Here is an 18,223-nt window from a genome sequence, read left to right on the forward strand (position 1 = left end):
GGAGAGATTTAGTCCAATACATGTGAGTGCAGAAGTTTGCCCACCACTGGTTTAGGAGTCCACAGAAAGGTAAAAATAAAAAAAAAAACAATCTTGTGAATGGAGAGAATGTTAGGGACAGAAAACCTGTCAACATATATCAGGTTGACAAATTCCCACTTGTCTCATCTCATTGAGACCAAAGCGTCTCCATGCTTATACCTCACAATTAAAGTTGAGTGATATCCAGACAGTGCTTTTGGCTGGCCCACCTTGTTAACCTTTTGATTTCCTAAAACCCTGACAGAAGTATAACCAGTCTTGTTTGGTGGGCATGGTGGGTTTTAATACTGCAATGTGTCCTTGTCTATAAAGATATTGGTCCTCCATTTTGAAATATTATCCGAAAACAATACAAACCTGTAAGTTTCAGGTTGTTCAGGATTGTGAAGCCAGCTATTTAGTGTATGAAAGATCAGACCAGAATCCACATGGATATACAGGCATGTTTTGCAGAAGGCCCCATTCTAGGATTTGTCTCATTAAAATATTCTATATTTTAGGTAAGCAGTTTTACATTCAGCCTTATTTCATGGACAAAAGGATAAATTATGGAGTCATGAGTAAAGGCAATAGACATGGAATGAATTGGGTTTATTTTGTGGACTCAATGTTTCAGTTAGACATCAGCAATTACATAGTGTTCACTAGGAGGTCCTGGTTAAATAATGTTGTATAGGCCTTTCTCTTGTATCATTGATAGACATCCATCACTTGTTCAATTGGCCTTTTGGTGTTGGTTCCGAATTTATGCATTGGGTCCATATACAGGTAAGTTAAGGTCTGGTTCTTGCTCCTTTCTTGAATCTGCTTGGAAATATTCCCCAACCTTGTATGAAATTCCTTCATGAATTCCTGGGGCTTTTCCTCTATAAAATGGATGTCTGGACAATTTCCCAAAGATCTCTGGAATAAAAAGAATGGATTGACTGGAAGTTAGAGAACACACCAGACATGATCAATAGCTCTTATGAGATTAACCCACTTACTTAGGGAAAAAAAATCCTCATCGGTCACAGGTGTCTCATCCCAGGGCCCTATTTAGCCTTGTACTGCAGTAAATTACTTACCTGTCTTGTAGTGTGGTACGGCTTAACAGCCGCACCGCGGTACAGGAACTTATATTTCAGGCTCCGGTTTCCGGCGGGACTGAAAGGAAGTGTGCACACTTCCTTTCAGTCCCGCCGGAAACCGGAACCTGAAATTGAAGTTCCTGTACCGCGGTGCGGCTGTTAAGCCGTACCACACTACAAGACAGGTAAGTAATTATGGGACACTATGGGACAAGGGGGGGGGGTCAAAGGGGGGTGGGGACACTATGGGAGGGAAAGTGCACTATGGGACAAGGGGGGAGAACACTATGGGAAGGGAGGGAGAACACTATGGGATCAGAACACTATGGGACAGGGGAGGAGGGGTTAAAAATCACTATGGGACAAAGGAAGGGGGGTAAAAATCACTATGGGACAGAGGAGGGGGGTAAAATCACTATGGGACAGAGGAGGGGGGGTAAAAATCACCATGTGACAGAGGAGGGGGTTTAAAAAACACTTGGACAAGGGGATGGGGGTTAAAGAACACTATGGGACGGGGAGGAGGGGTTAAAAATCACTATGGGACAAAGGAAGGGGGGGTTAAAAATCACTATGGGGCAGGAGAGGGGGGGTTAAAAATCACTATGGGGCAGGAGAGGGGGGGTTAAAAATCACTATGGGGCAGGAGAGGGGGGGTTAAAGATCACTATGGGACAGGGGAGGGGGATTTAAAGATCACTATAGGACAGGGGAGGGGGGTTAAAGATCACTATAGGACAGGGGAGGGGGGTTAAAGATCACTATAGGACAGGGGAGGGGGGGTTAAAGATCACTATGGGACAAGGGAGGGGGGTTAAATATCACTATGGGGCAGGAGAGGGGGGGTTAAAAATCACTATGGGGCAGGAGAGGGGGGGATAAAAATCACTATGGGACAGGGGAGGGGGATTTAAAGATCACTATGGGACAGGGGAGGGGGATTTAAAGATCACTATGGGACAGGGGAGGGGGGTTAAAGATCACTATAGGACAGGGGAGGGGGGGTTAAAGATCACTATGGGACAAGGGAGGGGGGTTAAAGATCACTATGGGACAGGGGAGGGGGGTTAAAGATCACTATGGGACAGGAGAGGGGAGTGGGTGGTAAGGAACACTATGTGACATGGGAGAAAAAAAAATATTCTGAACAAACTGTCCCATAGTAAGAAACACATGGGGCAGTTTGTTCAGAATATTTTTTTCTGGGTTTCCTCCTCTAAAAACTAGGTGCGTCTAATGGAGCGAAAAATACGGTAATTGGTAAACCAGTTTCCAACTTTGTGGATATACAGAGGAGATAGACTTAAGATCTACTTATTTAAGATCAAACGCTACCTCGCTCTGTCTATCCTAAACCACATACAGTTGCAACCTATGAGCAAGCACTCTAGCATATCAGCTCTCAAATGTAAATCCATAATCTTTATCCACATATTGGAGATTTTTGCTCACACAAATGTGACAAGTAGACATAGCTTCATCTCCTAATTGTAATAGCACAGCGATCTGGACTATTTGAATACTATCTCTAGTTAATTCCCATAGACTGGCAATCATTAATAAAGCAAAGAATATAGGGGGTTCTGTTTTAAAGATTCTATTAGTCCAAGGCTTAGCCTAGGGACTTTGGATTTCTAACACCTGACCTTTTATACGGTTTGGCATAATCCATCATTGTTGATTATCCTTCCAGTTAACACCTACAGATCAAGTTAATTGGTGTGCGAGTGTTTCAGTTTCTTTTATACCCAGGTAGTCACCTTATGGAAGTACTGATTACTGGGTCTTCAGGGAAAAGAGGCATAGCCTCAGCTAGGCCTCATGTATGCAGTGGACCGCTTTCATCCCCTGATTGAGGGACTCCTGGTCGCTGATGGAGGTACCCAGTCTGTTTAAACCTCCATATGCAACAGCATATATCTGAAGTGCCATTCTTTGGGGGTGTTTTTCTGCTAAGGGGACAGGACAACTGCACCGCATCAAAGGGACAATGGATGGAGCCATGTACCTTCAAATTTTGGGTGAGAACCTCCTTCCTTCAGCCAGGGCGTTGAAAATGGGTTGTGGATGGGTATTCCAACATGACAATGACCCAAAACACACAGCCAAGGCAACAAAGGAGTGTCTCAAGAAGAAGCACATTAAGGTCCTGGAGTGGCATAGCCAGTCTCCAGACCTTAATCCCATAGAATATCTATGGTGGGAGCCAAACGTCAGCCTCGAAACCTTAAGGACTTGTAGACGATCTGCAAAGAGGAGTGGGAAAAAATCCCTCCTGAGATGTGTGCAAACCTGGTGGCAAACTACAAGAAACATCTGCCCTCTGATGCCAACAAGGATTTTGCCAAGTCAAAGGGGTAAAATACTTATTCCATTCATTGACAATTTCACTTTGTTATCCTGCCTGTTAAAATATACATTCCTTTAAAATTCAATTATAGACTGATCATTTCTTTGTCAGTGGCCAAACATTCAAAATCAGCAGGGGATCAAATACGTTTTTCCCCTCACTGTACAACTAAGTTGTGTAAAAACTCAAAAAAACAAACCACAAACTATTGGGTGATTGCAAACAATTAAAATCGTTTAGTTTACTGGCCCTGTAATCCTAAGAAGTGTGGTGCGATGTGGGGATTGAAGTTCATGCCCCATAGCTTTAGTGGGTCTTTACATTTGAGTTAAGGACAGAGGTTGTCCTTGTTTGACTGAGTCATATTCGTTACTGCCCACCACTCCTTGAAGACAAGTAGCCACTTGCCCTAAATGATTATAAGGCACGACACATTGAATGTTCTAGAGCACAAGTGGCTCTAAATGAGCTAGAAAAAAATGAAACCCACCCAACTACCAGCCTAGCCTTTAGATACATCACACAAGCTGTAGGAAGTGGTCCCAAACCACAACATAATGACTGCAGCCATTGAAGTACTTACCATATCAGGTTCATGACTGAGCAGCCAAACCATGGTTATTGCTGTGGTGGTTGTATTAACTTCTGGTAAAGCATCCAGTATGGTCTGTAAGGATGTGGCACCCTTCTCTGTGGGAGGTGGCTGCCTCATGGATGACGGAGAGTTAGGCATCCAGGAGTAGAAGTCAAACTACAGAGTGAGAACTGTTAACTATATATTTAGCATTTCAGGACAACATAGAAGGCTCAATTTAATGGATGGTGTATAGGAGAGAGCCGAGATGTGTGCAGCAGATTATCTAACAAACCATCCTGGAGAGCATTTAACTTAAAACAGAATCAATATAAGCCAATATTACTTTCTTAAAATGCATCCGGTCTCTAATGTGCAGGTCTAAGATAGATTTTGAAGAGTGAAAGCCCAAGCCGTCTAAATGGCAACTCTGTTGGTTCCCTTAACTAGAGTTTGGTCCAGATAACAGGCATTTACCACAATACTGTGGAAGCACGAATAGGTTTTGGACAATATCAAGCTTTTTTCTGCTAAAGTGAAAGTTGTAGGGTGTGACAGTCATCACCTGGGGTTTCATAGACATTTTATGTAGACACTGGTTATTGTGCTCTGTCTTGCCAATACTTGACATCAACTAGGTGAATTTGGTTGTGGAGGCTGAACTACCTGAATAGCAAGGCTTGCTAATTTGCAATTTGCAAATCTACCCGGATATGCAAATTATAAAGGCAGAAGAGATTTTCTGTTAATAGTCTTTCCCACCCCTTTCTAAATATATTATAATTTCCTGTATATTTCGTTGACATGTTTTGGTTATTTGATTATGTTTCTCACAGCAATGTTTATGTAATTAACGTATGGGCTAGTCCCAAGTAAAAGTATCTTTGTTCATTTTGGAACTTCTGTCCTGTGTGGAACAGGCAAAGGAGACAATACCTGCCTGGAAGGAGAGCTGCAGCCTGGTTGGGTAGAAGAGCTCCTGAGACCCCAGTCAAGCACCAGTGACTGGGGCTGAAGCATTCCAGGGTTCCTGCAAGTGGCTAAGAAGTGAATTGGGCAGAGGTACTCTGTCAGAGTACTGGAGCTCTGTCACATAGGGTTAAAGAAAATTTCAAATTTTAGACCAAAATATCTAAACTGGAAACATAGTTGAGAATTTCCAATTTAGCTAATTTGGCACTTTTACTTTCCCGCAATTCTAACTTAACCCCTTAAGGACCAAACTTCTGGAATAAAAGGGAATCATGACATGTCACACATGTCATGAGTCCTTAAGTGGTTAAACTAGGATACCAGTGTCACTAGGTAGAGAAAATCCTGTTTCAGTTTAAGCTTTCCACCATGAGATGTTTGGGGATACACCCAAACGCACTTCCAAAAATGACCAGAGTGAGTTGAAATAATCTAAGCAGATGATTCATTAATGTCTTGTATCCTTTCAGTTCATCAGGTATTGGGACAAGCCTAAGTTTATGGAACACACGGCCAGGCCAGGAATTTTTTATCTACTCAATTTCTTTAATGTCTACCAGCTCCCACCCATGGGGGCTCTAAATAGTTAGAGAAGGAGGGTGTACATGCCATTCTAGGGGTCCTCAATCCTCTAGACAACTCCATTGAAATACATCAACCTAGTCTATCCTCCCTCCTTGCCTCAATATTGAGGGTGGGCACTAAACCAATACCCGAAAATTAAAAATATAGCTACTTGTCATCAGAAGTCTTCTTGTAAATCTTTCATCAGCCCCCAAGAAAGGCCAAATTAAAAACAATACTGTGACAAACCTAAAAAGAAATCCAGCTTAATCAAAGATAGTTCCATCTTTGCCCCATAAGGCAAAGTGCAGCATATACTTCAATATTTATAAAGTCTTTCCCAAGCTTAGAATTCTCAGAGCACTCCGATAGGTTGGCTTGAAAGCCAGGAATGCTCTGGTAGGATTCCACTTCAATGCACAACATTTGCAATTCCAAGGCTAGGCAGGCTATTCCAAAGGAAGTCTTGCAAGTGTGAGTTGGCCATATGGGTGCAAGCTAGGGGTGTGCATGGGCAAAAAATTGTGTTCAGCACATACTAAATCAGGCACGTTGGTAATTCCCTACCCCTAACACTTCTAGGGTTAGGGAAATTTTTTTAAGGTAAAATTTACAGGATTTGGCAACATACTGGCTGTGCGGCTCAAAGGTGAGGCCAAAATCAAATCCAACACCAAGATCGTGCGCTTGCAAGAATGGACTGATGTGGCTACCACTAAATTGAAGGGAGAGTGAAAGAAGGATCAGTATTTGTGACTTTCCTGGATTTTACAGAATATGGATTTATTTGAGGGATTTTCTATACATTTCCTAGTTTTATCCATTTGCCAGTGTAATTCAACTCTTTACAGTCCATTTTCTTAAACGTAAACACTGACACTTGTGCTGGATGATCGTTTGTTAGTGGACTGAAAAGTGGGACCCGGCCTTGTAGTTTCAAGTTGTATCCATGTGCCACAGGGTGTCAGATGTTACTACTTTATAAATTAAATGCATTAATTTCTTGCAAAAAACACTTTTGTAAGAAAATACATAAAGCAACCCTCCCATAACCAGGATAATCCAGTATATATCTACTTAATATACTGCATTAGCTGGTGTAACCATTTCCCCTCCTTTTTATAATAAACTTTGTAGATTGATAGTCTTTTGTTTCACTTACCTGCCCGCTGCTAAAGGCAGCATGCTGTGGAGAACATGTGAAGATCACCATGGTCAGGTATTTAATCAGCTCATCACGGGTCCCCAGGGAAGATGGGATTCCTGTGTGAGCACAGAGGTATGATAAACCTACAGTTCTAGCATATTTGCACCTAACTTTATTTCCATCACAGCTAATGAATCAATTTGTCCGGTTATTGGCAAAAATACCACCCGCTAACATTTATGGTTATGTCTGCTGCAAATGGCTGTCAACCCTACCCCCTTCATAAAGTATTTCATAATGAATTTTCTTGACAATTGAGACAATATCTGTGGAGGCTTCTATGAGATCTTCCATAGACATCAGTGCTATACTCTCACACTTATGCAACAGTGCACAGACGTTCACTCCTGGTGGATGAAGTGTGAGGAGCTTAAAATAAAGGTTGTGACACTTGTAGCAACCACATGAGGCAAAGATCTCACTTGCACTACATACATGGGCTACCAGCTGGTTTGGAGGAATGGGGAGAAAGATGCAATTCATACCAGAGGAAATTTCTTTAAAGACCAAACTGTACTCTTTGTGAAACTATTAAGCTCTGAAACTTGGAATGTTACCCAATCATCTTCAAAGATCATTTACATCAGTTACATTATGGCATAATGATAACATGTTTTATCGAAGTAACACTTTAGTTAGGAATACACATCTATATCCAACACTACACTCTAGATGTTCCTTAGTTTCAGGGCCCCCACCATGTTTGTTATGAAAACTAAAATAACTCCCTTTCTCTCCAGACAGAGTTGTCATCGGCCATGCTGAAGCCTCATCTGATGTGATGCTGGAGGTGTTCAATGCAATGATCTTCCTGTAAGCGCATTGAGGACTGTAGTTGCATGCACGGCACTCACCATGATGCACTGAATCATTGAATACACGATATACGTCACAACACAGACACTTACCTGTGGATTCCCTCTTCATGAAGCCTTTTGTGAAGATTTCTGCCACCCAGGCTTGTAGTTCAGGGTCTCCACTCACTTGATCATCGTTCTTATAATAGTATTGAACAATGTCAAATACAAGTCTGGCTCAAGGCAAAGAAAGAATTGGAAGATTAAATTAGAAGATCGCCTTCCACTAATCCTATTCATTAGCACTCTTAGCAGAAGATTTTTGAAACATTGCGCGCATAACTAGCAAAAATACATTTTAATCACAGGTTAAAACAAAAACCACCCACACACAAACAAAAACAAGACTTTGCTCTTTAGGAAGCCTTATTGCCAGTGACACCAATATGTTAAAAACATCAATCGTATGTGTTACAAATCGCTATTTGTAACTGGCCCTTTAAATGAGAAATTGCCCTGCTTCCCTGGATTGTGGAGAAGCATGTTTGCCAGCCTCCTGCCTCATGACTATGGCCCCTGGAAGATTGTGCCCCTGAAAACTTATTAACATTTATTGGGTGTGTATGGCCCTTTAAGAACCGTCTGGGGACATATTGTGACTTTGCTGAACAATGTCCCTTTAAGACTATGTCCCCAGACCTGTAAAATAACTTGCCCCTGGCTTTCTCCCACTTGGTTCAGTAAATAGGGCTTACTGAACCAAGTACCACACAGGCGGACCACCCAGAAGTTAAAGTGTGCAGGCAATTTACCTCCCAGGCTGTGAGGTTACTGCAGGTTAATTGCCGAGCGCTGGGTGGCCGCCATTCGGCAGCCGAACACGTGGCGGCGGCCATTTTAGTCATTCGAATGCGGTCAGCGGTGTATGCTAAAGATTCTGTGGAACCAAAATCGGCTACACATTTTGCCGAACACCGCTGACCCTTACCTTCTCCCATACTGAACTTGCAGCTCCCGTTCGAAATGGGACTTAGTCGTTTTTCGGCATGAAATTGATCGGCCGCACAGCCCAAATCTATGGAACTGTTTTGGGCAGGAAATTATGCTTGCGGTCGGTCATAAAGTACTTCCAGCTAACTTTTGATCCACTGGAGGGATTTGGCTGATTTTTGGAAGGGTTTATGTTTGATGTATGCTGAGTCTGAATATGCAACTTTTATTGAAATTGAATGTATGGTTTTAAAGTTACAGTGTGTGTGTAAAAACTGTATTTTTATTGTATGTAATAATTGGTTTAACTGTTTATCTGAGGGGAGGGAACATGTGGGCTGCACCAGATGTGTGATTGGTGATTTTATGCCTCCCCCTGGGAGTGTCCTATTTGCATGTAACCTCAATAAAAGCCAGTCTGGGTGTTCCAGCATCTCAGACCTCTTCTGACCCTCAATACGTAGCCTTGTCTCGTTATTGGAGGGAACTGCTATATCACACTGGGGATTGCTATGCGCTGCATATTCCCCTGAGCTCTTAATCACTTAGCTCTTTTAAGAGCTTGTTCCTGTTACGCTATCCTGGAGGAGAGGTCTTTCCCACACGGTCCTGGAGGACAGAAGCCAATCCAGGGTGGAAGGAAGACGGCGCGGCTCCAGTTAAGCTACGGCGGTTGTGGAGCCTGCGGTGGTTGTGGTGTCGTCTGCAGTGCTTGGAGTCCTCTGAGAGCGCTAGGAGCATCCATCAACGGAGGGTACTCGGTCGGAGTACACGGAGCTCCGTTACAGTATGCAAGTACAGTGCTCATACAATAAGGAAGGCACAGAGTCTTCTTCATTTCCCTGTGCCTGACTGTTGGAAAGGCAATACCAATAGAAAAACGTTAGCTCTGCATACTTATCTGAAAAGCTATACAATGCAAACAGGTCTTGATTTTTAACTACCTCTCCACGGCAGACCATATCTTCATACCATCCTCTCTATAATAGTAATTTGGGATAGCCTCCATTCCTCTGGTTTGGATATCATCAGGGAGACACAGGGAGCTGTAAGTCAAGTCTTCTGTTGCTTTTCTTAGGAGAACTGGCAATCCTTCATTTCCAATAGCAACAGTCTGAAGAAAGAAAATATATATCTCACGACCCACTATTTGGGTGATTAAAACCGGTTTGTACTATGGCAATGTGTATTACAGGTCACAGGAAGGTACATTGCTGGTACTATGTAGATCAAAAGCATTAGCGATATCATTTCAGTAGGATGCCATTGTGCAAGAAATCAAAATGCTTTTAACCTGAAGAGGTTATTCTTAATCGTGTGTTCTTGATTCAGCAGAATCCTAGCTAGACCACCACAAGGGACAATGCTTCTTGGCTCTTACAGGCAGAGCCATGACCATGGAGAGGACTTACCTGGTCAAAAAGGCCTCCTGGACCGATAAGTTGACTTCTAACAAGGGGATTTATTTCCAAGATAAAACGAAGGTAAGGGATAATGAGCTAAAAAGAGAAAAGTTAAATTTAACAGGGAGAGAAGTTAAGTCACAGCATAAGGTATTAAAAAAAAAAAACAACAATTCTAAACCATGAACCACTACAGTCCTGAAGGACTCATCTGATCTCTGTATTGTGGGAAAATGCACTTCTCAGGAAAGCAAAAAAAAAATTAAAAAAAATAAAGCACCATTACTAAAAGCCGACCCTAGGTAAGTAGTACATTCATTCTTTAACAGTTTGGCTACTTTGGAAGGGAGCCAGGTTAAAGTGGTAAAATTACTTTGTGTGCCTTTAAGTGGCTCTACTTCAGTGTTTGAAAGAGGTGATCTAACAGCAATACTGGTGGCTACGTGTAGAAATCCCAGGCAGGTTTTTTGTTTAGTCCCCCAAGCAGGAGGATATAGTCCATTAACAAGAATTACCTATAATCTTTGGGAGCTAAAGTTGTTCTATAAAGTGTTAGTCATACAGCTGTGCAGCCATTGGTAGGACATCTAGAATAAGCAATGTTGCATAATTTACCTGCTTAAAGACTCTGTTGCTATGGGAACATTAAGAGCAATATTTTATTGACCCGAGTTAGCCTCTGAGAATCCCAAGGCATTGCAAACATTTTAAACAATGATACATAAATTTGCCGGTTGACTTAAACAGGAATACCATAGATAGGTGTACAAATGCATGGAGAGAGATTCAATGGATTGGACAAGGGGTCCTCAAACTGTGGCCCTCCAGATGTTGCTGAACTAAAACTCCCATGATTCTTTGAATTACATAGATAGCCAGAGAATCATGGGAGTTTTAGTTCAGCAACATCTGAGGGGCTGGAGTTTGAGGACCCCTGGATTGGACAGATGTAAAAATGCTCCCAACAATGTTTATTACTATTGTCCATTCAAATGTTTCTCAGAGATGTACTTAATACTACACAGGCACTCCTGCCAAGCAAGAGACAACCCCAAAACTTTCTCCAAAGCCAAGAGGAGCGGTGCATTATGACACTGAAGGTGCAGAGATGAAATCATCTTAGTGGAATGGGGAGTCTAATGGACCACCACACGGGGTGATTTTACAAAAATGTACACAGTACTGTAACTGATAAACCATTGTGTCAGACTGAAGTGTTCAGGTGCTTAAATACCTATTCCAGCAGCTTCAGAAAGTGTTTTTGGTGCAGAGGATTTCTTAAAATTTCCCTATTGTCAGCTGTAAAACGCTTTATATCCAAAACGGATTTTAGTTTTTATTAAGATTATTCGAATGGACAGGATAAATAAGGTTATTTCATAAGTGTGCCAATACAACAACTCCATAATGTTCTCACAGTAACAGCATGGGGTCCAACAATGTCGGATTGTTCCTTGGACCGACGATCGTTACCTTGTATACTGGATGTCCCATAGGAAGTTGTCTGCAGGTTGCAATGTAGAATACCTCAGTAAGCAGGTGGGTGAGGAGTATATGAAACCTCACTTGATGCACCTGAAAATCAGCATTGCGCACCCATATCTTGGCAAGCGTCCAGTCCCACTCTGGGTCATTTGGTAGAAAGATAGGGGTTTGAGGTCCAGGTGTTTGACCCAGCTGGTGACACAGGAGACATTATTAAAGCCTGCTATTATAAAGGCAACTCTCTCTCTCAAAGGTTTAAGCTGTTTATTTTTAGTACTGCATGGAATGTATAATTTTTACTGGGTAGATGGAGATTTACCTGGATGGCTATTGGGACGAGTTGATCCTTAGAATCTTTCCACAGAAGGCACAGAGGAGCAGTGAGGTATTGCGGTTTGCCATTAATGGTATTGGCAGGGACTCCATCTAGAATCTTATAGTCTGCTAGGAAGATATTTCTATTCTGTAAAAACATACACCAAGCCGGGTAGATCCAAAACATTTTAGGACTTTCTGGTACGTTAACAGAATAAAGCCCCCAACTTTGGCATAACCCATAAAAGGTGGTAAAAAAAAATCCATGTTCCAAAGCCCTCCTAGCACCAACCACCACCATGCCAAACATCCCACACATACCCAATTTACCAAACATCTCTATTAACTACACAGCTCTATGGTGCAACAAACTCAAGCATGCATAGACACCAATTTCTCAGGGATTGTACGCCCCAACCTCCCAAGTGTCCATATCTTTTGTATCCCAATATTGCTTTTCCAGGAGTTCTATATTGTTGGTATATAACAGAGCTCCACAGCAATAATACTCCCCGTAATGTGTATACAATAAATGTTTAGACAGTCTATGTTAGTGATGTACCGAACTGTTCGCCGGCTAAGTTCCCGGCGAACATAGCGAATTCGCGTTCGCCACGGCGGGTGAACATATGCGCGGTTCGATCCGCACCCTATTCGCCATCATTGAGTAAACTTTGACCCTGTGCGCCAATCAGCAGCAGACCCTCCCTTCCAGACACTCCCACCTCCTGTACAGCATCCATTTTAGATTCATTCTGAAGCTGCATTCTTAGTGAGAGGAGGGAAAGTGTAGCTGCTGCTCATTTGATAGGGAAATGGATAGCTAGTCTAGTGTATTCAGTGTCCACTACAGTCCTGAAGGACTCATCTGATCTCTGCTGTAAGGACAGCACCCCAAAAAGCCCTTTTTAGGGCTAGAACATCAGGTTGCTTTTTTTCCTGTATAATCTAATTGCAGTTGCCTGCCTGCCAGCTTCTGTGTCAGGCTCACAGTGGATACTGTGCCCACTTGCCCAGTGCCACCACTCATATCTGGTGTCACAATAGCGTGCATTTAAAACCCAAAAACTTTTTTCACTGTTATAGATTGAATAGCAGTAAGTGGTCTTCAAGCGTGTGTGTCAGGCCTACAGCGTGTACTCCGACAACCTCTGCCAGTGCACAGTGCCACTCATCTGGTCTCACAGTAGCTTGCATGCATAGTACCACTAATCAGAAAAAATGACAGGCAGAGGCAGGCCACCCCGCAGGGGTAGTGATGTACCGAACTGTCCGCCGGCGAACAGTTCCCGGCGAAATTAGCGTGTTCGCGTTCGCCGCGGCGGGCGGACACATGCGCAGTTCGATCCGCCCCCTATTCGTCATCATTGGGCAAACTTTGACCCTGTGCCTCTCGGTCAGCAGACACATTACAGCCAATCAGCAGCACTCCCTCCCTTCCACACCCTCCAACCTCCCTCCCAGCATCCATTTTTGATTCATTCTGAAGCTGCATGCTTAGTGAGAGGAGGGAAAGTTTAGCTGATTAGATAGGGAAATTGATAGCAAGGCTAGGGTATTCAGTGTCCACTACAATCCTGAAGGACTCATCTGATCTCTGCTGTGAGGACAGCACCCCAAAAAGCCCTTTTTAGGGCTATAACATCAGGCTGCTTTTTTTTTTTTTCCTGTGTAATGTATTTGCAGGTGCCTGCCTGCCAGCTTCTGTGTGAGGTTCACATTGGATACTGTGCCTACTTGCCCAGTGCCACCACTCATATCTGTTTTAACAATAGGTTAAGCTTTACATTTAAAATAAATATTTTTTTTTTTCACTGTAATAGAAGAGCAGTTAGTTGTCTGCAAGCGTCTGGGTGTCAGGCCTACTTCAGCGTGTACTCTGCAGACCTGTGCCAGCGTGCTTTGACAGTTGCCAATCATATCTGGTGTCTCTTTAGCGTGCTTTTACAAAGAAAAAAGGTTTCCAGTGTAAGCTAATAGCAGACAGTCAGTGTCCTTCAAGCGGCTCTGTCAGGCCTTCCTTCAGCGTGTGCCCTGCACAACCCTGCCAGCGTACTTTGACAGTTGCCACTCATATCTGGTGTCTCTATTGCATGCTTTTACAACCAAAATTTTGTTTCCACTGTAATAGAAGAGCAGTTGCCTGCCTGCCAGCTTCTGTGTCAGGTTGGATGCCTTGCCCATTTGCACAGTCAGTGCCACCACTCATATCTGTTTTAACAATAGCTTAAGCTTTAGATTTTAAAGAAATCATTTTTTTTCACTGTAATAGAAGATCAGTTAGTTGTCTGCAAGCGTCTGGGTGTTAGGCCTACTTCAGCGTGTGCTCTGTAGACCTGTTCCAGCGTGCTTTGACAGTTGCCAATCATATTTGGTGTCTCTATAGCGTGCTTTTAAAACCAAAATTTGTTTTTCACTGTTATAGATTGAATAGCAGTTACTTGTCTTCAAGCGGGTGTCTCAGGCCTACAGTGTGTGCTCTGCAGAACTGTTCCAGTGCACATTGCCAATCATATCTGGTGTTTCTATAGCGTGCTTTTAAAACCAAAATTAGTTTTTCACTGTTCTAGATTGAATAGCAGTTACTTGTCTTCAAGCGGCTCTGTCAGTCCTTCCTTCAGCGTGTGCTCTGCAGAACTGTTCCAGTTCACATTGCCAATCATATCTGGTCTCACAGTAGCTTGCACGCATAGTACCACTAATCCCCCAAAAAATGACAGGCAGAGGCAGGCCACCCCGCAGGGGCCGTCGTGGTCGTGGTGCTGTGATTCCCTTTTGCCCTAGAATAATGCCCAGTTTTCAGAAGCCCGTACCCTGAACTTGAAAAGTTCTGAGGACATAGTTGACTGGCTAACACAGGACACCCAATCTTGTACAGCCTCCGCTCGGAACCTTGACGCACCATCCTCCTCCAGCTTAGCTTCAGGCACCTCTCAAGATAGCACTCACCCGCCTGCCGCCACCACCAAAACTAGCACCACAGCCGCTTTACTTGGTATGTCAGAGGAGTTATTCACACACCCGTTTGAAGAAATGAGTGATGCGCAACCATTATTGCTAGAGGATGTAGATAACAGGGATATGTCTCAGGCAGGCAGCATTAAACACATGGAGGTACGGTGTGATGATGATGATGTTGTACCCACTGCTGCTTCCTTTTCTGAGTTGTCAGATACAAGCGAAGCGGTTGATGATGACGATGCGTCCATGGATGTCACGTGGGTGCCCGCTCGGCAAGAAGAAGAACAGGGCGAAAGTTCAGATGGGGAGACAGAGAGGAGGAGGAGACGAGTTGGAAGCAGGGGGGGGGTCGTCGCAAGGAGCTAGTGGCACAGTCAGACAGCATGCATCGGCACCCGGGGTCAGCCCGACAGCACGCCAATCAACGCATGCTGTGTCCACCACCAGAATGCCGTCATTGCAGAGCTCAGCAGTGTGGCATTTTTTTTGTGTGTCTGCCTCTGACAACAGCGATGCCATTTGCAACCTGTGCCAAAGGAAACTGAGTCGTGGGAGGTCCAACACCCACCTAGGTACAACTGCTTTGCATAGGCACATGATCTCATATCACAAACGCCTATGGGATCAACACATGAGTTCAAGCAGCACGCCTACTCTAAGCCGCCATCCTCCTCCTGGTCCAGCATCTTCAGCCACGTCAACCACTGCTGTCCTTCTTGCCCCCTCTCAACCATCCGCCACTCCGTCTCCCGCCTTGAGCAGTTCCCGCTCATCTGCCCACAGTCATGTGTCTGTCAAGGACATGTTTGAGCGTAATAAGCCAATGTCACCAAGTCACCCCCTTGCCCAGCGTCTGACAGCTGGCTTGTCCGAACTATTAGCCCGCCAGCTTTTACCATACAATCTGGTTGAGTCTGAGGCGTTCAAAAAATTTGTAGCTATTGGGACACCGCAGTGGAAGGTACCCGGCCGGAATTTCTTTTCACAAATCCCCAACTTGTACTCGATTGTGCAAAAGGAAGTCATGGCATGTCTGGCACACAGTGTTGGGGCAAGGGTCCATCTGACCACTGATACCTGGTCTGCAAAGCATGGTCAGGGCAGGTATATCACCTACACTGCGCATTGGGTAAACCTGCTGATGGCTGACAAGCAAGGAATGCGTGGCATTGCAGAGGAGTTGGTGACACCGCCACGAATTGCAGGCAGTCCTGCTGCCACCTCCTCTACTCCTCCTACTCCATCCTCTTCCATAACCTCCTCGGCTGAGTCCTCTTGTGCCGCTGCTTCTTGCTCCACATCAACGGCACCCCCCCAGCTCCCCAGGTACTATTCCACATCCCGGATACAGCAGTGTCACGCCGTCTTGGGTTTGACTTGCTTGAAAGCAGAGAGTCACACCGGACAAGCACTCCTGTCCGCCCAGGTGGAAAAGTGGCTGACTCCGCAGCAACTGGATATCGGCAAAGTGGTGTGTGACAACGGAAAAAATTTGATAGCGGCATTGAAGTTGGGCAAGTTGACACATGTGCCGTGCATGGCACATGTGTGTAATCTGATCGTACAACGCTTTGTGCATAAGTACACAGGCTTACAGGACGTCCTGAAGCAGGCCAGGAAGGTGTGTGGCCATTTCAGGCGTTCCTACACGGCCATGGCTCACTTTGCCGATATCCAGCGGCGAAACAACATGCCAGTGAGGCGCTTGATTTGCGACAGCCCTACACGTTGGAATTCAACACTCCTAATGTTCGACCGCCTGCTCCAACAAGAAAAAGCTGTTAATGAATATTTGTATGACCGGGGTGCTAGGACAGCCTCTGGGGAGCTGGGAATTTTTTTGCCACGTTACTGGACGCTCATGCGCAATGCCTGTAGGCTCATGCGTCCTTTTGAGGAGGTGACAAACCTAGTCAGTCGCAACGAAGGCACCATCAGCGATGTTACGACACTCGCCGCCTGGAGAGTGAAGCCGCCGTTTAGCCGATAGTCCCCTTTCTCCTGAAATGCAATTCCAGCATAACCGATCATAAGACTCCCGACCGGAGCATACGAACACGGTCTCTCCCGATCAGAAATCCATCCGAAATCCTTCCACAGCTAGAAATAAACGAAAACGCTGTCCCAATAGTCAATCCCTCCACAAACGAGACAAAGCTCCGTTTTGAAGGTCAAGCAGAATGTGATTAATGGGGAATACCTGCCCAGTATTTATGCAGGTCTCCACCAGGTAGACACTCCCCTAGGGGACCTGGTGGAAGACTGTAAAATATATTAAACAGTAGCCAATCGCAGTGGCTATAACACAAGCCCTCCCCATTTTACCCATAATACATCTCTGCCTATCCCGGAGATAATTAGGGAGAAACCTAATTAACTCCGAGGATAGGAACCATCGCCATTTTAAACACAACACACAAAATGCAATAAAATACATAAAATCCGAAGTACCGAAGATATAGTGTTCGTGCAACGTATCCCCAGATAGCCTAAATCTGAGGGCATGTTCCTGCCGAATAGCGCTCAGATCCGAAGTACACAGTCCAATCGCCATGGAGTCAAAGTCTCTCATAAGTCTTTCGGTGTACGAATGACTCCATGGGACGGCTATCTGGGTAAGTTCATTCGGATGACGAAAACCCCCGAACGGGACAGTGTTCGTATGCCTCCAAGGGAATAGAAGGGGAGACGGCCGTCTCCAGCGGTGTTCGGTAGATAAAGAGTCCGTTTTATATCCATGGGTTTTGCACCGAACACCGCTGATTCGCTCGTGTCCAAAATGGCCGCCGCCTCGTGGTCGGCATACGAACGGCGACCACCCGTACGATGGAATGGAGAGGTGTTTGCGGTTAACCACAGCGTTCTAATTTGTGGTCAAGGTGTTAATGAGCCGCACACTCCTCTCCTGGGTGGCCGATGTTCGGTAGTTTTACTCGGTACTTTAGGAAACGAAAAACCAACAGCGTACGGACAGGAAATCCACGAATCCAATGGAAACAGATGAACCCGCAATACAGGTCTAGGTAGCAGGGTTCGTCACACGGCTCCCCCCTTGTGGAACACTCCGGCAGACCCGGCTTGGCCCTTTAGCGGGTCAACGTGGGGATGACCGGACTAGGAAGTAGCAAGGACGTCGGTTTGCCGGGATAACCCATCTGCATTCCCATTCTGCTTACCGGGTCGGTAGCTGATGGTGAAGTTATATGGTTGTAATGCTAAACTCCACCGCAGCAGTCTACCATTGTCTCCCGAGACCCGGTTAAGCCAAACAAGGGGATTGTGGTCCGTGATAAGGGAAAATTCCTGTCCATACAAATAGGGGCTCAATTTCTTCAATGCCCAGACCAGGGCCAAACATTCTTTCTCCACTGCCACATAACTCACTTCCCGGGGTAACAGCTTTCGACTGAGGTATGCGACAGGGTGTTCTCCTCCATCTTCCCCGACCTGGCTTAGCACAGCCCCCAGTCCATACATGGAAGCATCTGTATGG

The 18,223-nt window shown here is 44.7% G+C and overlaps 1 protein-coding gene across 1 annotated transcript in view; it reads right to left on the minus strand.

Annotated features, from left to right (window-relative positions):
- Positions 1 to 684: 684 nt before the first annotated feature.
- Positions 685 to 18,223, minus strand: part of LOC134609301 (polyunsaturated fatty acid lipoxygenase ALOX15B-like) — a 39,924-nt gene continuing 22,385 nt past the window's right edge. Inside the window, exons 7-14 of the mRNA XM_063452980.1 lie at positions 11,774 to 11,917; positions 11,443 to 11,646; positions 9,979 to 10,065; positions 9,511 to 9,680; positions 7,688 to 7,809; positions 6,735 to 6,835; positions 4,046 to 4,213; positions 685 to 945 (exon numbers count right to left, since the gene is read on the minus strand). Coding sequence (XP_063309050.1) covers positions 733 to 945; positions 4,046 to 4,213; positions 6,735 to 6,835; positions 7,688 to 7,809; positions 9,511 to 9,680; positions 9,979 to 10,065; positions 11,443 to 11,646; positions 11,774 to 11,917 — 1,209 coding nt within the window. The 3' untranslated portion in view covers positions 685 to 732. The remainder of the gene's footprint in view (positions 946 to 4,045; positions 4,214 to 6,734; positions 6,836 to 7,687; positions 7,810 to 9,510; positions 9,681 to 9,978; positions 10,066 to 11,442; positions 11,647 to 11,773; positions 11,918 to 18,223) is intronic.

This window comes from Pelobates fuscus, chromosome 4, assembly GCF_036172605.1.
Source record: "Pelobates fuscus isolate aPelFus1 chromosome 4, aPelFus1.pri, whole genome shotgun sequence".
NCBI lineage: Eukaryota > Metazoa > Chordata > Amphibia > Anura > Pelobatidae > Pelobates > Pelobates fuscus.